The sequence below is a fragment of the Poecilia reticulata genome, chromosome 16, assembly GCF_904066995.2.
Source record: "Poecilia reticulata chromosome 16, P_reticulata-male-v2, whole genome shotgun sequence".
Taxonomy (NCBI): Eukaryota; Metazoa; Chordata; class Actinopteri; order Cyprinodontiformes; family Poeciliidae; genus Poecilia; species Poecilia reticulata.
In genome coordinates, this window is record NC_088845.1 from 1257165 (window position 1) to 1281438 (window position 24274).

General features: G+C 42.8%; 2 protein-coding genes across 4 annotated transcripts; one reads left to right on the top strand and one right to left on the bottom strand.

Annotated features, from left to right (window-relative positions):
• The first annotated feature begins 693 nt into the window (after positions 1–693).
• Positions 694–5216, top strand: LOC103477523 (uncharacterized). The gene is made up of 3 exons (XM_008430681.3): positions 694–928; positions 1612–1764; positions 3730–5216. The coding sequence occupies exons 1-3, from the start codon at positions 709–711 to the stop codon at positions 4500–4502; spliced, it is 1146 nt and encodes a 381-aa protein (XP_008428903.3). The 5' UTR covers positions 694–708; the 3' UTR covers positions 4503–5216.
• Positions 5217–5722: 506 nt separating this feature from the next.
• Positions 5723–23864, bottom strand: LOC103477521 (beta-1,4-galactosyltransferase 3). 3 transcript variants are annotated; one of them, XM_008430680.3, is made up of 7 exons: positions 23707–23864; positions 14024–14721; positions 10335–10570; positions 8705–8892; positions 8502–8624; positions 8327–8431; positions 5723–7382 (listed from the first exon to the last, which is right to left on the bottom strand). In XM_008430680.3, the coding sequence occupies exons 2-7, from the start codon at positions 14292–14294 to the stop codon at positions 7094–7096; spliced, it is 1212 nt and encodes a 403-aa protein (XP_008428902.1). In that variant the 5' UTR covers positions 14295–14721; positions 23707–23864; the 3' UTR covers positions 5723–7093. The 3 variants fall into 3 exon arrangements, with proteins under 3 accessions (XP_008428902.1, XP_017165242.1, XP_017165241.1); XM_017309753.2 differs by lacking the exon at positions 23707–23864 and adding an exon at positions 14885–14905; XM_017309752.2 differs by lacking the exon at positions 23707–23864 and adding an exon at positions 14805–14903.
• Positions 23865–24274: the final 410 nt, after the last annotated feature.

A 24274-nucleotide genomic window follows, 5' to 3' on the forward strand; every position in this document is an offset into this window, starting at 1 on the left:
AACCTTCAGAAAGTCTCAGGAAGCTCTACAGGAAATCTCCAGACAAATCTGAATCAATGCTTAAAAATAGAGATGGATAGTTACTACTTTTACTTGAGTAACAGTTTGGGGAAGAAAATGTACTTTTATGAATAGTTACACTACACCATACTTTTTATATTCACTTGAGTAACTTCACTATATGGCGAACAATCATGCTTTAGCCAAACTTCAGCAGATCCAGACACAAATTTACAGTTTATGTCAAAGTGAGACCTCTTGTTCATACTCAAGCTTTGTTGTTCCGCTAGTTTAGAGACATTTGAAAGTGAAAAAGATGCAATAAACATTACATAATGTTATTGTGCTATTAACTCATCCATTAGCATTGCTTACAAGCTAGCTTTTCATTTCTGGAGATAAAGAGCAAAGACTGTACTTCAAAAATAAAATTTGGAAAAACTATATTTCATGAATAAAACTTTGGAAAATAATTAACCTTTCTCAATAAAAAAAACTTCTTTGTCATAATTTAAAAATAGTCGAGCCTACATTTATGTGGTTTGCCATTTTTTCACATTTTATTTTTTGAAGTGTTTGCTTTTAATTTAATAATTTTTTTCAGATTTTTAAACGATTTGTTCATATGTATAATCACACGAAAGTCATATTAAATGCGAATTTAACGGTTAATAGGCAGACTAGCTAAGGGAGCTTGCCACTCACAACATGGCGGCGAATGACAAGCTGACTGTGGGCGGAGCAAACAGAGGACGCAGGCAGTGGAAGGAAGGAGGACGCTTTGTTTTTGGAGCAGAAAACGGCTGTTGGAAACGTCAGTTTCCCCCCAGATGGACCTGCTGCGGCACAGAAAGCTTCACGGAGTTTGTTGCTGCAGAGATGGATCCGGTTCTAAACCTGGAAGTTCGGGTTCTGCTCCACAGAACAGGTATGAAGCGCGAACACCGGAAGCACCGCTGGGGCGGTGGCACAGAAACAACATGGAGGCATTTCTCCCACCCAGCAGAAACGTCTCAGCTTCAGTTTGTGCTGCGAGAAGTTCAGTGGTGGAGAGTTGAAGCTCCTAAGGTCAGGTCAGGTCAGATATGATATGTTTGAAACACGACCAGATCTCGCGAGAATACCACAGAGTTCTCCAGGATTATCCATCAGGCTCCAGGTGACCAGATGTTTCTGGCTGCTATAGAAATATCAATAACATATAGATATGTCATGATGTCTGGATCTGTTGGGCAGCAACTTTAGTTAGAGTAACTGAACCTCATAGAAAATTCAGTGGAAGGAAAAACTAATTTGCGTTACAGCTGGAGTTTGTTTTCTTATTAAAATGTACTTTAAATTTTAGATGATGTTCTGTACATTACATCAAACAAATACACCTCAGTGTATCAGACTACACTTAAAAAGGAGAAGAAGACAGGAAGGGGGAGGAAGTTGAACCTGAACCAAAGAGAAACTCTGAAAGACTTCCAGGAATCCTGGAGAATTATTGATAACAGGACAGTCTGTCTGCTTAAAGGAAAAGACAGAAACTGAACTAAAGCTGATGTTCGGTTTGAACATTCCCGACCTGCAGATAATGTTGAAAACATCTTATTTTTTTCCCTGCAGACGTCCAACAGCAACATGTCTGCAAACAGGAGATGGTTCTGAAACAGGAGGACTCTGGTCTGGATCAGGAGGAACCAGAACCGCTGGATATTAAAGAGGAGCAGGACGAGCAGAACCAGACTCCGACGGATGAACCAGAAAAACCAAACAAGTGTGAGTTCTGTGGGAAAATCCAGAAGTAGAAGTTGTCCAGGTTCTGAAGCATCAAGTTAAAAATCCAAACGTGGAATAAATTATTCTACACCAAAAACAGAATATTTGAAACCTGGTTTGTCAAACCTTCATTAATTTTGTGAATGTTTCGAACTATCAGATCACAGAACCGAAGGGTTCGGTCAGATTGGAGATTAATTTATAGAATAAATGATGTGAATGCAGCATATGAAGAATTTTAAAGAATATTTAAATGACTAAATAATAAGAACTGCCCAGTTAAGGAAAATAAGATGAAAAGAAGAAAAATGAGCAGCGGATTGCAAAACGCATTAAAAAAAAAATAATAAAAAACTTTTTAGGGAATTTATAAAACAGGAGAACTTCTGAATTAGAAAACAAATATAAAAATAAGTTAACTGATGTTATAAATACACGTAAAAAGGAATATTACAATAATACAAAGGCAACATGGAACATTTAAATAATGAAATGAGGAAAATTAATTTCATACATCTAAAAGCTTCTGACACAATAAATCATGATTAAAAAATGAGAACGTTGTGTAGTTTTGAACTGGATGAGAAGTTATTTAAAGAGCAGAAAACAATTTGTGAAAATGGAGATGCTGAGTCTGCAGGTTGTATGTGGGGAACCTCAGGGTCAGAACTGGGACCACTTTAATTTAGTTTGTATATAAACGACATAAACAAAGTGTCTAATGTGTTAAAATATGTCTCTGGTGAAAACTTGCAACAACTTCTTTACATCGTCGCCTAAATCAGTAAATTCAAGAAACGGTTTGACAATAAATTACCGCTAAATGTGAACGAGACTAAAATCATGGTTTTTGGAAACTGTTTCAAAAATACACAAACAAAGGGTTTGTGTATTTAGTTTCTCTGTAAATAATAAATGATAAAATCAGTTGTAAACCTCAAACATTTACAGAATAAACTAAGCAGAAGCAAATCAATCCTGGCTAAAGCCAGAAATATTCTGAATAATGAATCATTTCTTTATAACTCTCTGATTTTGACATATTTAACATATTGATCAGAAATGTGTGGAGTTAATTACCAAAGCTCGTTACGTCCACTGAGTATCCGACAGAACCGAGCCGTTAGAATCATAATGTCGGTTATTATGAGACCGCAAACCCGTTATTATTAAAATCTAAAAGCAGCTGAAATTATGTTTAAGGCATCTAATAAACTGAGCTCAGACAGAGCAGGTTTAATGAAAGAGAACGAGGATAAAACTCAAACTTCAGGATTCTGAGTTTACGAACAACAACAAGGAGCTTCTGTTCTTCAATTCATGGGGTAAAGTTATGGAACAAGTTAAATTAGGAGTTAAAACAAAGTCAAAATTTAATACAGTCATCATTTTCACAAGACACAGAAATATGGGTGAACGTTAGCATTTCTGTGTAAATTGAGGCTAACGCACGAGTCTGGATATGGATGTATATACTTAGACATGTAAACCCAGATAAAATGGAAATTAATTAACCTGTCGCTTTCTTATGTTTTTTATTAATGAGGGTCCATCTGAAAACATAGTGAGTTTATGGGGTCAGAGTTCAAACGTTTCTTACTTCTTCCTGCTCCTGCTTACTGTGGTACAAAAATATGAGCCTTTTGCATTCCTTGTTCATGTGTGATTTTATGCTTCCATCATGTTCAAAATAAATAAGATGCTACTTGCTATCTCAAGGCTAGCATTTGCCAACGTCGGTTGAGCATTGATCAGACAGTAGCTAGCTTCAGGGTGGATGTAGCCTCCTGCTACAAGACAGTAGCCACTGCTTGGTGCACGCTGGTCTTAATTTTGGCCCTAATATCATGCCATAAAAACAAAGCACAGGTAATTCCTGATTGAACCAGTTGGTGGCGACCTTTCTCACACAACAAATGAAGAAGCTTCTCACTGAACTCGATTTTCTTCTTCTTTGGTCTCCAGGCCAAATGGACGTTTTCTTGGATACTCGGCTTATAAAACAGGAGAATATTTCCAGACCGATCAAAGAGGAAGAGAAGAATCCACGCTGCAGTCGGGCCGAAAAGCAGCTGGAAATGAACCAGGAGACCAAGGCCGTCATTTTGACCTCTGCTAACGAGAAACGAGACCAAAGTGACTCCGAACCAAACCGGAACCGGCTCAGAAGAACCAGCAGCGAAGCAGACACCTCACCCGACTCAGAGAGTCGGAGCAACACAGAATCAGATCGGAAACCTTTGCAGTGTTCCCACTGTGGGAAAACGTTTGTGTGTAGAGCCAAACTGATGGCTCACACACGAGTTCACACCGGAGAGAAGCCATTTGTTTGTAAAATGTGTGGAAAAAGATTCAGAACCAATGATTGCTTAAAGCGACATGTTCTAATCCACACAGGTGAGAAACCTGCGATTTGTGAGATCTGTGGGAAAAGATTCAGTCGGAGCTGCTACTTATCAATCCACACCAGAACCCACACCGGAGAGAAACCGTACGAGTGTGAGGTGTGTGGGAAAAGTTTCCCCAGCAACTCTGCCTTGCGCAGTCACACCAGTGTCCACACGGCGGAGAGGCCACATGTGTGTGAAGACTGTGGGAAAAGGTTCGGACGGAAGGGAACATTGGACAAACACAGGAGAACCCACACCGGAGAGAAACCGTATTTCTGTGAGACATGTGGAAAACTTTTCAGAGATAACTACACCTTATCACAGCACATAAAAATCCACACGACGTAATGAACCGGAGTGGAGTTGCCATGGTGACCACATGATAAGTCCGACTGTAGTTTGCGTTCATGAACATTTCAAACTCAACACTGACACCAAGAAATGAATCATTTAAAAAACTTTCCTAGTTTATTACTCACAGCAAAACATTGGTTTGTTTCTTTGCTTCTCTATTTAGCAGCTGAGCTGCCAGATGATTAACATCTTCTGCCGTTAATTCGTGCCACAGCAGAATGGAGCGTTGCCATGGACACTAAATCCAGACATAATTATTTTGTAAATCAGAATTCGTAGTTGTGAATTAGATTTTTCAGGATTGTAGAATAAAATGTATGAACATTTAACTAATTAGAACAAACTAAGAATCCAGAGAAACGAGCCCAAAGTCGGCATCCTGCATGTTTGATTCTCTCCCTGGTTTAACACACCTGGACCAAATGATGCTCATTAGAGGAACAGCGACTTCCTGAGGAGGTTGTTATAGGACTAGAACCTGCAGGCCCTCCAGGATCCACTTTTACACCCCGGCCTTGGATCAGCTTCATCAGAACAAGAATCCAGAGAAACACCCACGACTTTATAAATCACTTATTCTTAAACATGCAGTTTAACTTTGTTTTCTTTTCCTTGGTTTGTTTTATTGTATTTCCGTTTAATACATGTAAAGCACTTTGAATTGCCTTGTTGCTGAATGTGCTTTATAAATAAAATGACCTTCCAGTACATCAACTATCTCGGTGTGTAAAACCTAACTGAACAGTGGGGGGCACACTTCTGCTAGCCTGACAGCAGAGCTACGATTTAGCTTAGCACTAACAGCTAGCTTTAAAACTTTAGTGCACTTAGTTTCCCCTACAATAACATTTTCAGATACATTTTAAAGCGCTAATTGACTTGGCTGTTTTGTTAAAGTTTGAGGTCTGTTGAATTCTTCACAGATTTTATTTTGAAGTGAGTGAAGATCGTTTACACAGGATTTCCATTTCAACAAATTTTCACATTCCCCAAAAACCAAACGAACATTCAGGAACAAAATAAGATTGATTTGTTCAATATAATTTTGTCACTAAAGCGTTTGTCATGTCCTCCTCCACCTGTGATGCTGTGCATGAAATGCCATGTTGGTGTTGTGCTTTAGCATTAGCCGCTGCTAAAGCTAATGCTAATGCTAGTGATTTTCTGTTTCATATGAGCAGTAAAAACCAGAAGGGAAGAGAAACCCAACAGTATTTTCATTTTGAATCTGTTTATTTATGATTATAAGGCCACTGTGGACTGTGCAGAAGTTGGAAAGGAGAACAGAAATTAACCGACACCAGAACCCAGCGACACCCGTCCAGTTCAGTTCCTCTCCTCCAGGAGTAAAAGTCTCAGTCTTTCCGACCCAAACTGCCGTTTATGGATCAGGACCAGGCTGGAGTGTCTAAGGCCACTTCCCATCTACGTGATAAGTGATATGAAGAACAAAAACTTCTTCTTTGGTTTCTTCTGCCAAACTTAGAGGATAAGAGATGTTTTCACACAATCAGCCGTCGGAGTGAAGAAAATGCAAGAATTAATTAACTGAAGCAGTGGATCAGAAACCGAAGCAGTGGATCAGAAACTGAAGCAGTGGATCAGAAACTGAAGCAGTGGATCAGAAACTGAAGCAGTGGATCAGAAACCGAAGCAGTGGATCAGAAACTGAAGCAGTGGATCAGAAACAGAAGCAGTGGATCAGAAACAGAAGCAGTGGATCAGAAACTGAAGCAGTGGATCAGAAACAGAAGCAGTGGATCAGAAACTGAAGCAGTGGATCAGAAACAGAAGCAGTGGATCAGAAACTGAAGCAGTGGATCAGAAACTGAAGCAGTGGATCAGAAACAGAAGCAGTGGATCAGAAACTGAAGCAGTGGATCAGAAACTGAAGCAGTGGATCAGAAACTGAAGCAGTGGATCAGAAACTGAAGCAGTGGATCAGAAACTGAAGCAGTGGATCAGAAACCGAAGCAGTGGATCAGAAACTGAAGCAGTGGATCAGAAACAGAAGCAGTGGATCAGAAACAGAAGCAGTGGATCAGAAACTGAAGCAGTGGATCAGAAACCGAAGCAGTGGATCAGAAACTGAAGCAGTGGATCAGAAACTGAAGCAGTGGATCAGAAACTGAAGCAGTGGATCAGAAACTGAAGCAGTGGATCAGAAACTGAAGCAGTGGATCAGAAACTGAAGCAGTGGATCAGAAACTGAAGCAGTGGATCAGAAACTGAAGCAGTGGATCAGAAACTGAAGCAGTGGATCGGAAACTGAAGCAGTGGATCAGAAACTGAAGCAGTGGATCAGAAACTGAAGCAGGCCCGATCAGCCTTCACGGATCCGACGTGAATCAGCTGATGTGGAAACGCTCCAGCAGCTTCCTCCTCTAAGCTCCCTCTACGCTCTAAGGTCTACGTGAAGAGAAAAGACGTGATTCTAAGGCCTCATGGTTTATACAGCGGCGACAGCGCCTGACACACAAACTCACAGAGTCCAACCGGGTTCCTCCTCTCCGCAGCTCCAGACGACCGCAGGAGCCACAAGGGGGAGCTATCGCTTCATTCTACCAGAAATCACACCAACAGGATTATTTCACAGCAAGTTTCTCCTGGAGTTTGGTTGAAGAATTGGCTGCAAGTTTCTCAGCAACAGCTTTTTCTGCAGCGGGTTTCTGTGCTGCAGCGGGTTTCTGTGCTGCAGCGGGTTTCTGTGCTGCAGCGGGCTTCGGCGCAGGCGGGTGCAGGCCGGACTCCGTCCCGATGTTGACGGTGATGTTGGTGTAGAGAGGCAGGTAGTCCCTGGAGACGACCTCGTACTCCACCGTGTTCATGCCGTCCATCTTCCAGGTCTGACGCGTCTTCGCCAACATGTTGAACCTGAACAGAGTCAGAGTGACACACAAACAACAAAACATTTTCATTTATTATTATTTAAAAAATACACACAATGTCACTGAAAAAGATATTTAGAGTTTCAAGAATATGATCATTCATCGAACTTCTTTAGAAATATGGATTGTGGACGCCAACATTAGCATTAGCAACATGTTTAGCATTGAGATGCTATGTTAGCTTGTGCAGCTAACATAGGCTAACTCCTTGAACACAACAATAGTTTTTCCAGATGAAGCAGGAACGAACCCCAGAGGGCAGCAGCTTCGTCATCAGTTAGCGGATGTCGCAGGTCCGTCAGATTTATGGTTGTACCAGAAACAAAATACAAACGTTCTGGCACTTCAGTATGTATCAAGACACAAAAACGCAATTGTGTTAAAAATATATTTATTTAACCTGCTAAAATCTATGTGACTGATTAATCAAAATTAACTTTAACATAACTAGATTTTGACTTTATTTCTGACTAAATGTGTCATTTTGTTTGACTAATTTGACTTGTGTGGATAAGTATTGAAATGAAATACGACCAACTCCAAAATACACTAGCAGTTAGCAGCTAAGCTAGCATTGCTTCTGGCATGCTAACTGCTAACAGAACTTTTGTTTCCATCTCAAAATATTGTTTACATAAAACAATAAAAATCTTAAAGGAATCATGATTTGGTGAAAATTATCAACCTGGGATTAAAACTCTTTACTGCTTTTCCACTTCTTCATGCGTCTGATGATGGGAAACAGATGCACCGCCACCCTCTGGTGTAACGCGGTACTGCACCCTAATTCAAAATACGTTTATCTCCTTTTAGTTCTGTTAAATTATCAGGAAAGGATTCATGCTACTGTGCATTTAAAGTCTGGTTGCTTTGACTAGGCCATGGACTCCAGGCTGGGTGTCCAGCAGCAGTCGCGCGGTCGGTCTCTACCTCTTGGGGTTCACGTCGTTGCCCTTGTCCAGCTTGTGTTTGATCATTTTGTAGCGGCCGACTTTCAGAGACGGACGGCTGATGAACATCCCCGCCAGAGACACCCTGAGGACGGAGAGCAGAAGGTCAAAGGTCGGTCTGCGGCTCGGTCGGAGAGCACCGGAACGGGTCTGACCTGACGCCGATGTCGTCGTCCTCGCCGCCCCAGCCCCAGTAGTTGTTGGGGAAGCCGTTCATCTTCAGGTAGTGCAGCGGCGACAGAGCCGACACGCCTCCAAAGTACATTTTGTACGGAAGCCTGGAGGGGACAAGCAGCAGAGACGGCGTGAGTCTACCAGTAGGAGGCGCCGCGGGCTAACGGACGCTGCAGCGGCGCACTTGTAGCCAAACTTGTCCATGGCGATGGCGGCGTGCTTGGGGTTGGCGTCGCAGACGTAGAGGTTGCGGTCGTCCTCGGGGATGAGGTCGACGTCGTGGAAGAAGAGGCAGTCCCAGTCTTCCTCCCTCATCGCCTCCCGGAAGCCGACGTTCATCAGCTTGGCCCGGTTGAAGGTGTAATTCCCCGCCTGCGGCGCAGAAACACGCAGAAAACCCAAAACTTTTAACAGAAAAAACTTCACGAGACGCGCAGCAGCTGAAGTTTTTATTTCATCTGCTACATAATGAACTACCTCACTTTTATCAACACAAGTAAAATAAATATTTTGTAGAAAACATGTACAAGTCATTTTTGATTCACAACATGAACGTTTCTCACGTTTGCTTTTTAATGAGAAGTAAAATTAGCTTTTGAGAAAAAGTAGGTCAATATTTGTGGTTCCACTTACACCAAGATTGAGATGAATGCAAAAAACTTTAATGGTAATCTACTTTGTGTTTATTTGTAAACAAAACAAAAATAAATGCAGCTCAGGGGGGGGCCGCCTAAAGTCCACCACAGGGTCACAGATGGCCCCCGAGCCACACTTTGGACACCCTGAGCTGAACAAAAGGTTCATTTCTATCCGGCTGCTTCACATCAAATCTTTTCTTCTCTGAATGAGGATTTAATCTGGATTCACTGCAGATTAAAAACGGTTCTGATTCCTGCGAACGTCATTAAAGCGGATCATATTTCTGAATCCAGAATTAAAAACCGTTTGATTTCATAAAAAAGTTTTCCAGAATAATCCAGGCTGCATGTTTTCCAGAACCAGTTTATGATCCTGTTTTCACCAGTTGACCTGAACTGGTTTCCAGTCCGACAGCTTTCAGAACCAGACTGGAGACATTCGGTTCGGGTCGATACCGAGTCAGTTTTCCAATCGCTGCAGGTCATTAAGGTCCAATTTATTACAGGAGATAATTATTATTTTTCCTTTTTAAAAGAAAATAATCCGGTTCAATAAAAAGATGAGATTTTATTCAGTCATGCAGAGAGCAGCCAGCAGAGGGAGCAGCAGAGCCGACGGCGCCGGGTTCTGTGGGGTTCTGCTATGTTCTGTGGGTTCTGCTGTGGGGTTCTGCTATGTTCTGCTATGTTCTGCTATGTTCTGTGGGTTCTGCTGTGTTCTGTGGGTTCTGCTATGTTCTGTGGGTTCTGCTATGTTCTGTGGGTTCTGCTGTGTTCTGTGGGTTCTGCTGTGTTCTGTGGGTTCTGCTATGTTCTGCTGTGTTCTGTGGGTTCTGCTATGTTCTGCTGTGTTCTGTGGGTTCTGCTGTGTTCTGTGGGTTCTGCTATGTTCTGTGGGTTCTGCTATGTTCTGCGGGTTCTGCTGTGTTCTGTGGGTTCTGCTGTGTTCTGTGGGTTCTGCTGTGTTCTGTGGGTTCTGCTATGTTCTGTGGGTTCTGCTATGTTCTGCTGCGTTCTGCTATGTTCTGCTGCGTTCTGCCGTGTTCTGTGGGTTCTGCTGTGTTCTGCCAGGTTCTGCTAAGTTCTGCGGGGTTCTGCTGCGTTCTGCCGTGTTCTGTGGGGTTCTGCTGTGTTCTGTGGGTTCTGCCAGGTTCTGCCGGGTTCTGCGGGTCTCACCTGGTGGATGACGTAGATGCCGTAGCTGAGCTGCTGCCGCTGCAGGAACGGATGCAGGTAGTAGAGCAGGAACTTGAGGTGATGCTCACGGTGGCGGTGCGGGATGATGATGGCGGTCCGGTGGCGGGCCTCGCAGTCCGGCGGCCGGTACCGCCCCCCCCTCACCACCAGGGGGTTCTTCCTCTGGACCTGGGCCAGGGTCAGGCCGGATGGGAAGCTGACGTGGATCGGCCCGCCTGCGGACACAAAACGGGTTCTGGTTTACCGGACCGGAGGCAGAAACCGGGTCGGCGGGCGGTTCAGGTGGTTCAGGTAGCTAGCAGAACCAGGGGGTCAGAGGTTAACATCAACAGGCCCAGCAGAGCTTAGAGCAGCAACAGTTTCATAAAGGCACCCTGAGGAAAAGCCAGCAGAAGCAGAGCTGACTGGGGATCGATGGGCTGAAACGATCAATCAGATTAATCCATTACGGAATAATCAGAATCAATTAATCATTAACTGGAGTACACACTCTATAAACATTTTGTTGAAAAATAAAACCGTAATGAAGCCAGTTTAAAGATTAAAAACCTTCGTCTGTTTTTCCCAGAACTTTTCTGGCGTTTTGGCTCCACGTGGTTCAGATTCTGGGAAAAACTTTTTCTATCTGGTTAATCAATAATCACCGGATCAGAAACGGCTGAACTTTTCACTCGTTGATGATTTGCAGAAAAAGACGCAGCGAAAAACACTCAGGAGAGAAAAACGGTTTATTTTCTGATTTAAAAGAGAAACTGAATTATTTGTTTGCATCTTTTAACTTTTATACTGTTGTATAGAAAACATGCAGACTTTAGCACAACCCACATCTGGAGCCCGTAGGCCGTCGCAGGTTCGATTCCCGGTTAATCGATAACTAAAACGATGGAGAAACACCCACTGGCTTCAGCAGCAGAGGGATGACCTCTGACCTCAGCTGGTCGACATGCAGACCAGCCACGTCTGTCAGAAAGTTTCCCACCTGAACCACGATGAGATGGGAGTCGTGAAATTCTGCGATTGATGGCTTCAGTAGCACAATCTTCATATTTCATGTTTTAGAGCCTAAAAGGCAACAAAACCCAGAACCATCATTTCTGGTTCTGGTTCTGGTTCCGTCTCTGCGGCGGAACCAGCAGCTGCTGCGGAGGTGAAGACAGACGACGGATTCATCCTCCTCTTCTCCGTCTCTAGAAAACCGACTTTCACCGGGATAATTAATCCCAAATCCCCAAACGGGCCGGCAGCGCCGCGCTCATCGAGCTGGATCCGGTAAATTAGCGGCGCTGCGCCTTTAAGGCCTCCTCTGCTGCAGCGTCGGCACGGCGACGGGCTTACATAAGCCCTGACCTCGGTGGGGCGGAACGGCATGAAGATGCAAAGCAGGAACACAGGAGGGAGGAAGAGGAGCGGGAGGAAGAGCGCCGGTCCGGATCAGAGCCGGAACATGAAGGTTCTGACCAACAGAACCTTCAGCCCAGCAGGATCAACGTTAAAACACGGCTGCTGGACGGGAAATACCACAATAACAATAATAATAATAACAATAATAATAATAATAATAATAATAATAACAATAATAGTAACGATAATAATAACAGTAATAATAATAATAGCAGGTGGAACTTGGTGAGATGAAGGCAGCAAATGTTCTGGTCCAGATCAGTTTCTGTTCATCTACAGAACCAAACAGCTTCACGGCAGATTAATCACCATTAATTGATTAGTGAAATAATAGTTTAACTCGGTAATCAATCATTTACGAGCATAAAACGTAGCATATTAGCCTAGCGGTTCTCAACGTGGGCGGTACCGCCCCCCAGGGGGCGTTCAGAGGACGGCAGGGCGCGCTGGCGGACATTTTTACAAAAGGGGGGCGCTGGGATGCCTTTGGGGGGCGTTTGGTCGAAGGTAAACTTTACATCTTAAATCCACAACAATGCCAGTTTAGACTTTGAGCAACTTGGTAAAACTGTATTGTGTAACATTAAATCATGCTTGGCTGCAACTGTATCGATGGCAGCTCTTCTTCTTCTATTCAGTGTTTGTAGCTTCTGTTAGCTTCTGTTAGCTTCTTGGTGCAGCTCCGTTCTCCTGCTACTGGTAGCTAAAATCACGATACCCTCACTGTGTATCCCTCTGAAACATGAACCCATTTAAATAAAGAAATCCCTCCATGGTGATACCACGACAGAGAGCGTTCATTTTATAGCGTTAACACGGTGCTGTAAGTGGTCCGGTATGAAACGGGGTGATAGAACAACACAGCACTTTTACATTCAATAATCAGAATGCAGAAATAGTTTCTGTTGTTTTAAAAGGTTTATGTCAGTCTGCCTTTTCCCCATCGATATGTTTCCCGACCGCCCTGCACCTTAGGGGTTAAAAAAAAGGCGTTCACATTGCACAAAACTCTGAAACAGGAGAAACGGGACATAAAACGGAGCGAAGAACTAGATGTGAATTATGGCATAAAAACAGAGAATCCGACGTTGAACAGTGAAAAAATCAACACATGATGTGAAAAACATGACGATTAGGAGGCGCAGCAGGTGATGAGTGAAGATTACTGATGGTGAATAAACGATAAAATAAATGTAGCAACAGGAAAGAAACTAAAGTGGACATAGCAATAAACCAAGAGAGGATAAAACTAATCAAAGGAAACTAAATGGAAATGAATGAAGAACAAAATGCAACAATAAACTAAAGTAAATACAGAGGAATAAACTGGTATGGCAAGACCTTTCGAGCAATAATTAATATAGAGACTGTATGGCAAGAATAAACACACTATTTCCAGATAAAAGGTAAAATAATATTGTTGAAGTGTCGTGGGTTTGTTGAGACCACATCTAGTACTGAGAATAAATATCTTACAGACCATAACAGTAAAGAACTGATCACTTATTTATGTTTTTAATTAGATTTGATATATTTATTTCTTCAATATTATTTTTCATGTCAGTGTTAATGTCATGAGGCTGATGACTCCATGACACTTTCAATTTGACTCATTAGGGTTTGATTGAGAACCAGATTTGTTCTTTGTAATTTCTGTCCAGTAAAACTATTAATCTATAATCAATAGTCAGGTCTATATAAAGATATAATCCATGTTTCTGTCTCATATTTGTATGGCATTAAAAGGAACTTTAGTTTTTCCTCTGAAAGCTCTGGTTTGCACAGTCAATGCCATGTGGGTGAAGTTTTATGGATGATACTCTGATGTCCCATTCTCCTGAAGGCAGCACAGAGCTGCACCACCAGAAACACTGAAGAGAAGAAGAGCTATGATTAATGTAGTTACAGTTCTATCCATGTTTTAATGTTGCAGCTCAGTCGTTTGCAAATAGTTCAAAGATTAAACTGGCATGTTGAACATCTTTAATCTGGTCATTTTATGGAATATTTAACAACTAGAAAATGGAAAAGAATAAGAATATATTCTCCACTCTGATTGGCTGTTAGGCCTACAGATTTTAACTTGAAAAAAGGTTGAGAAACACTGAGAAACACTGGTCTAGTTAAAGTCCAGGCAGAGTAAAGTGCATGTGTTTACGTTTGTGATGGTGGGACAGGAAACACCAACTAGAAGGTTCCCCCTTGTTTCAGGGGGAGAAACGGCAGTGATGACTGGCCGGGTTCTGATCGGAGGGTTCTGGACTCACCGATGAGCGGGGACGTCTTGGGGCAGTAAGGCATGTCGTCGGCGTGGCCGTGTCCCCGGGACAGATGGGACAGGTTGGCGTAGACGTCCCCGCCGCCCAGCACGGCGCCGGTGCGGTTCCGGACCGGGCCGGCCGCCTCGCCCTTACGGAAGATCCGGATAAAGTAGCTGACCCGCTTGTGGTATCCCTCCCGGGACAGCAGCGCCATGACGACCAGCTGGATGCCCAGGAACATGAACAGGAAGCGCCACTTGGACTGCAGGGTAACCATGGCGACGGCTGGACGAACGAAGCGGTTCTGAAGGGTCCAGGTGAGGAGGTGAGGCGAAACGGATCAGTTCAGGGACAGGAAGGCACTTTTGGCAGGCGTGTGGGGGGGAAACGTCCCCCCCAGACAGGAAACAGGAAGTATCAACCGGCACGAGAGGAAACGAGCGCCTGGCGATGCTTCAGCTCATCGCCGCTGCAGGTCAGCAGCCGGCCGACCTCTGGGGGTCCGGCTCGCTGTGCGGTGAAGATCCGGCCCGCGGGCGGCCCGGCCCGCTCATTCTGCCACCGTCGGCTGGTTCTGCTGCCGCCCCCCTGTCATGGCCCCCGTGGGCCGCCGCCGGAACAAAGGGAGCGAGGATTACAGCCTGTTCTGGAACAACGATGCCGGCCCGCAGGACTCGCTGGCCCGTTGCCGTGGCGACCAGGTTCTGAAAGACAGCAGAGGAAGAAAAGGCGTCAACAAACCGAGCGAGAACGACCTCTGACCTCTGCGGCAGCGTCAGAAACCAACCCATTAATTAGTCGGTTAAAGCAGCCGAGGATAATCCTAATCCTAATCCCACTGAAGGCGAGCAGCGTCCAGCTAATCACCTGACAGGACGAAGAACGAGAGTAAATCTGAGGGAAAATCATAAATGCAGGAAACGATCGACGTCACAGAACAGAAACTTGTTTACACTCAAAAAAAAAAGAAAATTTTTTAAAACGAATCACTTATAAAAAATATGATTTGCTGCTACTGGCGTTTAAACAAAAACAAATTTCTGACAGGCTGTCGCTGGTCTCCTAAAGTCCATATTCCTTCACTAGTCACTTTAAAAAATGTCAGATAAATTTAACTCGTCACGTTTTTCTTCTCCCAGACAAATTAATTATTTTTTACTGAAAATCAGATTTATGTTTTATATGTCGCTAGGTTTTAAATTCTGAGAGAACAGACATGACTCCCAGGAAACGGATCTGGACTCGGTTTGTTTGGGCTCAAACGAAGCATCGCCTTCATCATCGTCATCAGCTCTTAGAGAAGGTCTCAGGGGAAAATCTGCATTAGCAGCTCGTCTTCATCACTTCCCCTCCTCTGATAAAACAGCTGATTGTGGCTCCTCGATGTTCTGCAGATGAACCGGTTCTCCTGGGAGGAGACGTTTGGGTCAAACAGGAAGCTTCCTGCTGCAGATGATCCATCAGAACCGGGCGGCCCAGGAGACCCAATAAGAGCTGCCTCCTCATCCTCAGCACCGAACATTTGTCCTGTTCATGATGAGAATCAGGACAACCAGCCGCCTGAAGCACAGACCTGCTCAGCAGCGCCCCCGGTGGAGACGCCGCTGCACTGCGTGCTGCGCTGTAAACTAGGGCTGTAGTGATACAATAATCTCACGATACGATACACGGTATTCTGCTCACAATACGATATATATTGCGATATTCAGCCAATGATACAATTCAATACGCTTTTGTCATTTTCTGAAAGATTTTAGAGGGACAGAGTGATTTTGGTGACATTTTGTGACCGTTATAGAGTTGGACTGAATTAATTTAACTGAAAACTGATAAAAAGCACCAACTACACAACACCTGGCTCTGGTTGGACATGGACTTAAAGTCGACAGCTGGACAAAATGAATCAAAGATGTGAGAAAACATGTTTCTTTTAATTGAAACAGTACAAACTGTAGCTTACATGCATTTGTTAAGTAAATAAATGCACCAAGTACCTGCTCTGAAGAGTTTGATACCTTTTTAACACTTAACATCTGAAGGAATCACTCTAAGCCTGATGACTGAATCGCTCTCACGGCGAAGCAAGCAGTGAGTGAACAAGGTGACAGTCGGATGTTACGATACTTGTGGATGAATATCGATTTTTTTCTATCAAAGAAAATATCGATGTATATCGCAAAATCGATATTATTACACAGCCCTACTGTAAACAGAGTCTGAGCGCTGTGGAAACGCTTCCCACTCAGAACATCAGGACGGGTTCGCAGCGCAGCAGCAGCAGATGGAGGAAGGAAAAGCAACGAACCACCAAAGCAGCTGGAGCTTTTCAGAAAAACCCTCTAAATTGGTCTTTAATGGTTTCGTCTGTACGTTTCTGTGCAAACAGACGTTGTTGTGTAAAAAGATTCACTAGATTTAAGAAAGACCAGATTTATTGCTCGTCGTTGATGAAAAAAGCTGCTAGATTTGTTGTGACTGTTTTAACAAAATAATAAATAAACATTATTGTTGCCAGTTGGATGTTTTTGGGAAAAAAAATAGATTTGTTGCTGATCGCTTTTTCTTTTAGTTGCTAGTTTTTTTGAGACGCTATATTTGGAAAACATTCAACCGTTCAATCAGATTAGATTTTTGACAAATGCTTTAATTTGACAAAAGATGTAAGTTTGTTCCAAAGAATTGTTTTTGCAACAGAAGCTGTCACATTTATTGCTAATGACTTCACTGAAGAAGAAAAAAAATCACTAAATTTGTCGATAGTTGTTTTTTGTATAAAAAGGGGAAAAAAGCATGTAGAGTCTGTTGCCACACTTAGTGACTTTTCAGATTTTTTTTCTTTTTATACAAAAAGCGACTTGACAAATTTAGTGACTTTTCAAAGTCATTAAGTTTGCAACACCGCTGTTCCTCCTGACCACACCCCCATGAGCTCCACACCTGGCCACGCCCCTCAGTGCCTCTTGGCCCCGCCCACTTTTGGGGTTTTTCCAAAAAAATCCCAGAGAATCGATGAAGTATTGTCAAGACGAAGGCTACAGGAGCGTAAATTATTTTTTAAAATTGGTTGTTAAGTACTGACTGAACTTTTCCAGGTAGAAATAAACATGTGAATCGCTCCTCCTTTGGTAGGAGACGATAAACTTCTGCGCATGTTTAATGTCCCTATAATCTGTTTTTAGATGCTTTCAGTGTGCAGGGCATTAATATTGCATCTGCTGAAGACATGAGGGAGAAAGACCGCCATGAAGTTAGTGTGAGGATGAGAGGAAGCTGGCAGTCATCAACAGGAAGTAAACTCATTAGTCTGAATGCGTTAACCCATGACATGCTGGAAGCATCTGTAATGATGACTGATTGAACATTATGAGTCATTATCAGCCGAACTGCATTTCCTCCTGATGCAACATGAAGCCGCCGCCTCAGACTGGAAGAGATCAGCAGCAAATCCACCCATTCCACCATGTTTCTGACTTTTTAGCTAATTTTAGCTCTTAGGCGTTTGCTCACTGAATGGAGTAACTTCATGTTAGTCTACATACCATTGATGGCATTCATGTTAGCCTTTTAGCTAACGTTAGCATTTAATCTAATTTTAACAAAGTTCAAGCTAACATACTATATTCTACAGTTAGCATATTATCTAAAAAAGCTTTTCAGATATATATGTATATATAAACATGTATCCAATATATATTATTCAGTATTAATCATTATTTAATTGTGTTTGTATTAGGGCTGTTGTAAACGATTATGTTAGTAATCTAGTAATCTATAGATTTTTATTACGATTAATCGAGTAATTGGATAAAAACAATTATGAAATGAAATATTGGTAAATCTTCCATAACACCAGTGTTACTATCGGATATCAACATCAGTCTATTTTTTCCACCTTTGAGCTTCCCTACCAGTTACTTTTTTGTAGACCGGGGGAGCAACACGGGATATTTACGGCTCCTCCGTTCAGAAACTCATCTACCAGCCATGTTCCGCCTCCCGTTTGTTCAGACCGGGATGATATAAGTTTATTGTGCGGTTCGTCCGTAAAGCTGCTCTGACCCTGTAAGCATCAACCCTCAGCCGCCCGCCGTGTTCAGTCTCTCCGCTCACCTGTAGAAATCCTCCTCAGCTTCTTCCCGCCGTTCAACCAGCAGCTCCGGAGCAGAAAGGCTGCCGGACTCCCGGCATCGCGCCGGTCATTTTAAGGATGTTTATTGGTCCCACAAAAAACGATGGAAACCCGGAATTATCACCAATCAGTAAAATCCCCGCGGGCCGAACCTGAAGATTGGACGTTATGCCGCTAACACGTAGCTTCCGTCAACAACTCAGAGAAGGAAGTCAGAGCTCCGCGCAACGCAAATAATGTTCCGGCTGAAACACGGGGCGCTAAATGATAAAACATAAATTAACGAAGCTTCGAGGCAGGTCAATTTTCCTCGAGGAATTTTAATAATCGAGGTACTCGAATCACTCGAGGAATCGTTTCAGCCCAAGTTGGCATAGTTATATAAATATGTATTGATATTACTAAATAATTTATTAAATAAGTTAAGTAATGGCTGTAATATGCTTTGTAATCTGCTCATCATACATCGATATCAGAATATTCCATTTCTATTCTATTGTTATAGCCACTAAGCATATTTAAATATGCTGAACTATGTATTAAAACATACTTAAATAATACAATTGTTTATAAATGTAGCTTTGATAGATGTTTAAATATGGTTTCCAGTAACAAAAAAGTGTGTTATGATCGATTAAATGCCCTGATACCACGTCATTGTGCTGCTAAACGCATAAGCTGAGTGGAGTGGTGGACCGCTCCAAGATGGCCGCCCTAAATCTCGTCAGCGACAATAGGCGAGAGCGGGGCGGTCCATGAGGCGTCTATTCTTATGTCTATGGTCAAACATGCTCATGTTAGCCAACATGCTATAGTTAGTATTTTAGCTAGCTTTAGCTTTTCAGCTCATTTGACCTTATACTGCCGTTTTCACTCTTGCGGGCGAAACATGGGCGTTAGCAACCCACAACCTTTAGCATCTTAGCTAAAAACATTTTAGCTCATCCAAACAGACCGCTCGTATTGATCTTTAGCTCATTGTGCTCCTCAGCAGACGGTTTAGCTTGGTATGCAGAGTTCTGCTCTAGTTTCTAATCCTCATCTTCTTCTGCTAATTTATGACATTTATGTAATTCACAGCACAAACGTTCAGCTTACAGAATTCACAATGCATTCGCACAGGAAGCGTCCATTTTCTAGCCGTGTTCAAAGCCTGAGCTCTTAAAAACTGCAGTGAAATTCCTTGTTGAGCCTCAGTCCAAGTCAACAAAGCTGGTTCTGATTTTACGCTGTTTGACCCGAGCCAGATGTTCCACACACAGCTGGTTTGGATCAGAACCGGTGAGGCAGAAAAACAAAATGTCCCAACAGAAGCTGGAAGGACCTCATTTCTGAAGTTTCCACATGGAGAGAAAAGCTTTAACCACCTACGACCTTCAGCCCGTGACCCCTGACCTCCTGAGGAACTGCTGAGGCGAGTCCAGAATCCGAGCCAGAAATCCGGGCCAGGTTTTCAGGTAAACCGTCAGCAGGAAGTCTGCTGCTGGGAATGCGTTTCTGACCGGCAGACATCAGGAAGTGCGATGGCCCGAGGCGGACGGCTGGTTTCCATGGAAACCGAGAGGAGTCCACGATCAGATTGAATCCGGTTGGACCCGAGATCGGTTCTGGATATCTGGAGTCTTTTAAGAAACCAATTAAAACAGGACGGATTGAAATATTAGCTTGTGATTTCACTAAAGGGTTAATTTGCTCAAATGCATCAAAGCCTGAAATATTCATCCATTCATCGACCCAAACCAAGTTTAGTGTTTTTTCATTGTAATTTTGTCTAATTCAGTTGGTTCTAGTTAGATTTGACCAATTACTAGTTTTTATTGGTTATTTAGTTTTTATTAGCCATAATAATAGTTTTAGTTTTTTCACACTTTGGTTAATTTTTAGGTGCAGAATTAAAAAAAAAAAACGTAAAAACTTGTTACGTTTACATCGATTGGGTGATGAACACTCGACAGAAGATGACGTTTTCAGAAAATGGACTACATTTTTGTTGGAGTTTTATTCCAACTGTCACCATTTGTCCTCCAGGAGAAAAACGAGGCTCCGTAATTTACCGGCAGCTGACGTAAACTGCTTGTGTGGGGACAAAATAAATGTCACATCAAATCGAAAGGCTAATAAACAGATTACCAGACATGGAAACAGAGGATCTATCTCTACAATTTCAGCATATTAAAGTTCCAGTTACAGTTCTTCCCCATTAGAGTTTTTATTTAAATTAACAAAAATGTTTTCTACATTTCAGTTTTTATTTTGCTCGATTCAGTTAATAACCTCAATCCATACATTCATTAATCAGTCGATTGTGTTTTTAATCAGTTTCTACTATAAAATCTGATCAGGGTTGATGAACACAAGGCAGCAAACGTTTTATTTCTTATCCCAACATGTTGATAATTTTGTGTTTAAAGACATTCCATACATCAGGGACGGGTTCCCTCCTGTCGTCTGTGACCTCTGACCCATGTGGAGCCTGGAGAGGTTTGGGGGTTTCCGTCACGTCGGACTTGCAGGGTGTGAAGTCTTTGCATCAGATTCATTAACTGATGCAGTTTATCAGGAAACATGAGATTTTTCCTCCAACGCAGTAAAAACAAAACCAACTTCCTGTTGGAGGCGTGAAAACTTCCTGCACCACTAATGAATTTCTGTCCCTCCAGGCATCTTTTCTGTCTGATAACTTTATGACTCATATTTTAGGCTGCAGCTCCACCGTATGACAGCTGCTGCTCTCCGTGACGGTGCATTCAATGACAAAGGGGAAATCCAAGGTCAGGTGTTCCGTGTTATTGTCTGATTGCTTTGATTTAATCTGCAGTTCATCATGAAATAATAATCCAGGCATCCCAGTCCGTCGGACGGATGAAGGCAAAATTATGTTTTCTGATTCAAAATTTATTTATTCATTTGAAATCATTTTGTTACAGGAATAATTTAAAATGTTTTTTTTTTTTTCATTTGATTTTTCTTTCAAATCCTTTGTTCCATACTTATTAGTCAAGTTTTAAATACTTTAAGTTTTTAGCTTCAAAATGTTTTTTCTGATTTAAAATGTTTTTTTCCGTTAAAAGATAAATTTATATAATTTATTTCTATTTTTTTCTGTTTCCAGTCTTTGTTTAAATTTAGTTTTTCTATTTCATATAATTTCTCCTAAAGATGTTTTGTTTCAAATCTTTTTTGAAAATAGAATAAATGATTAATTCCCCTGATGTAGCTCCATAGACCCGCAGCCGGCGGGTCAGACTGCGGCTCCTCTGTGTTTGCTGTCCGTACGGCAGGTCCGGCGCTGAACAGGCATCACCAGCGTTTTTCTGGAGAAGCTGAACAAACACTGAACGTCGTTCTTATTCCAACAACCAACCAGGAAGAGAGCGTCGGCATGGCGACGCCTGCCAGCTTCCTCGTCATGGAAACGCATCCAGAAGCCAGTTCGTGTCTCCAGGGGGCCCAAGGCGGACTCAGTCGGGACACGAGGTCTGCCGCCCCCTCCGTCCGGTCGCTCTGATAGTTTCCACCCCCAGGTGAGGTCCCGCCCCCCCCCATCCAGGTACCAAGCAGCCGCCGTTTCCATAGCAACCAGGAAGCCCGAGGAGAGCCAAGCGACCCACAACAAAACCAGAGCAACAGCTTCCACCAGAAAGAACACGGCGGTTCTGTTTGCACTCAGTCAGCCGGTCCAGCGGCGTTGATGTCATCAGGAGGCCCGACGGATCAACACGGATTGATCAAACTCCAAACACAGATCTGGTCCCAACAGATCACTGAGCCGTCATCATTTTAAAGAAATTAAACATTTCATGGCAGATTTGTGATTATTTAATCCCTAAAGCAAACATTAAACACCTGGTACAGAAAATTATATAATAAATCTTTGTTGTCTGATAACACACAGGTTAAAAGAACAAGTTGATATAAAGTTAAAAATGTTTTTAACTTTAAAGCATTATTATTATTATTATTATTTAAATAAAGCAGTTCTGAGCGGAACCTTTTATTTGAGTGTTTCTGGTACACCCATAAATTCTGACGCACAAGCAGCAGCGAACAAAACGACTTCTTGACCCTCCGGAGTTCATTTCTGCTTCAAAACGACTTTTCAACAATCTGACGACTGAAGAACGGATTAAAAACAATAAATATATTTTGTTCGTGAGCTCATGCTCTACAATGTAGCAGAATCACACAATAATTTTTAAATTAAAAACTGTTCATTTTGTGAAACACGGTCGATTAAAATGTACTCAACTCGATTAAAGAGCTTTCAAGGCGTTAAAGATTCTGACCTGCTGTAGAAAAAGTCCAAAAACAGACGGACAGAAAGTAAAAACATGATTCCAGCAAACATGAACTCCCTGCAAAAACTGGGACTTAAATCTGAGGTTTTTCTGTATTTTGATAAAAGGCCCAACTAACATGTGTATTTTTCTAAAATCCATCCCATGTATCCGTGGTTCTGACCCATGTTTCTCAGTTTACTGTAAAGTTTTTCCACCGTGGGACAAAGATCACCAAGTTGAAACATGGAGACAATTTCACTTTTTTCAACAAAAAATGCAAAATCATTTTATTAATTATTTTCTTTTCACCCGCAGAGCAAGAAATCAAAGTGTATTTTAATTAAAAGGGTCTCAAAGCTGCACAGCTTCCCAACTTCTCAGTCAAGATATTAATTTTAGTTTATTCCCAGCAACAAAACTAAGAATTGTCTTTTAAAACCCGTAACTGTGACGGATGTTTCTGAGTAAAACGTCTCTGAGGTCAGTGGGAAAACAAACAAAAGCTGGTTTACAGCCTAAAATTGTCGATTTAAGTTGTAAACTTCGCACAAAGAAAGACGCAAAAAGTCACTGAAAACGGTGCAAATGTAAAGAAGAGCGTCTGTTCCTGAAGGAGGAGGAGGAGGAAGAGGAGGAGGAGGAGGAGGAGGAGGAGGAAGAGGAGGCGGCGGCCCTGCGGGGCCTTTTGTTTGGACCAGAACAGTGAAACTCCTCCGTTAAGATGAAACCCGTTTCAGCTGGAAATCGGCTCCTCCGGTCGGAACCAAGCAGGCCCTGAAACGTCTCAGCTGACCCGGACAAAGAGTTTCCGGTGCTGATTAAAGTCGGAGCGAAACTTTCTTTGTTCCTCGGACGGCAGGAACGTTTGGACCGAACCGGCTGAAATGTCGCTTTGGCTCAAAGGTGAAGCGCAGAAAACGAGCTAATAACCCGCTGAGACGTTCAGGTGTCCTCGGAACATCCAGCTCCAGAACCAGCGTTTAATCGTTAAAACAGCAGCGGTTCTGCTCCCGGTTCGGAGAGGAGCTAACAAGTCCAAACATCTCCCAGCAAACACGAACAGAACCAGGTCCACCTCAGGGGGACCTGTGGTCCGGTTCCGGCAACGGAACCAACTCTTTAACCCAGGATCAGGTCGCCAGATGTGGGGGGGTGGGGGAACCGAGCCGAGACGAACCGAGCTAACGGCTGTTAGCTCACTAGCTCGCTAGCGAACGCGAGCAGAACAACAGTATCAAAACTTGATTGTTTTAACTTTATTCCTTAATAAAGAAACTTACCGAGAGAGGAGGCGTGGGGGTCGGACGGTGCTTCCCGCAGCCGCGGCGCCGTGTTTGTGAAGTGAAGGCGGTCTGAGAGGAGCAGGAGGTTCCCTCCCCTTCACCACGAGTCCCACACCGCCCACAACGGCCGGCGGAGGGGGAGAAGGTTCACGCTGCCCCGGCAAGAGTACCGAACTACCGAGGTGCCAAAACCACGCGGGGGGGGGAACACTCGCTTTACAAGAAAATGCACTGAGATTCTGAAGTGCCACAATAAGAGTCAAAGAAGGAGAAAATATTTAGTCTAAATAGTTAAAATTACAGAACTACTCAGGTGCCAAAAGGGAGTAAAGATTCACTCTTGTGCAATAAAAAAATACAGAAGTATTGAAGAGCCACAACCAGAGCCAAATGAAGGAGAAAAGATTTAGTGCCATGTTAAAAATTACAGAACTACTCAGGTGCCAAAACCAAAGATTCTCTCTGCTGCCATAAAAAATACAGAAGTATTTAATACATAAAGAGTTTGTCATTCAATTGTACATTTAAAAATTGAAATAAATTTCATTGCAAGGCTCCAATACTA

Excerpts from the sequence above, each read along its gene's own strand:
- LOC103477521 (XM_008430680.3), bottom strand. The coding sequence starts at position 14,294 with ATGGTTACCCTGCAGTCCAAGTGGCGCTTCCTGTTCATGTTCCTGGGC. Across the intron at positions 8,625-8,704 it reads ATGGACAAGTTTGGCTACAA|GCTTCCGTACAAAATGTACT; the intron begins GTGCGCCGCTGC and ends TGTCCCCTCCAG. Across the intron at positions 8,432-8,501 it reads GACGACGACATCGGCGTCAG|GGTGTCTCTGGCGGGGATGT; the intron begins GTCAGACCCGTT and ends CTCCGTCCTCAG.
- LOC103477523 (XM_008430681.3), top strand. The coding sequence starts at position 709 with ATGGCGGCGAATGACAAGCTGACTGTGGGCGGAGCAAACAGAGGACGC. Across the intron at positions 929-1,611 it reads GGTTCTGCTCCACAGAACAG|ACGTCCAACAGCAACATGTC; the intron begins GTATGAAGCGCG and ends TTTTCCCTGCAG. Across the intron at positions 1,765-3,729 it reads ACCAGAAAAACCAAACAAGT|GCCAAATGGACGTTTTCTTG; the intron begins GTGAGTTCTGTG and ends TTTGGTCTCCAG.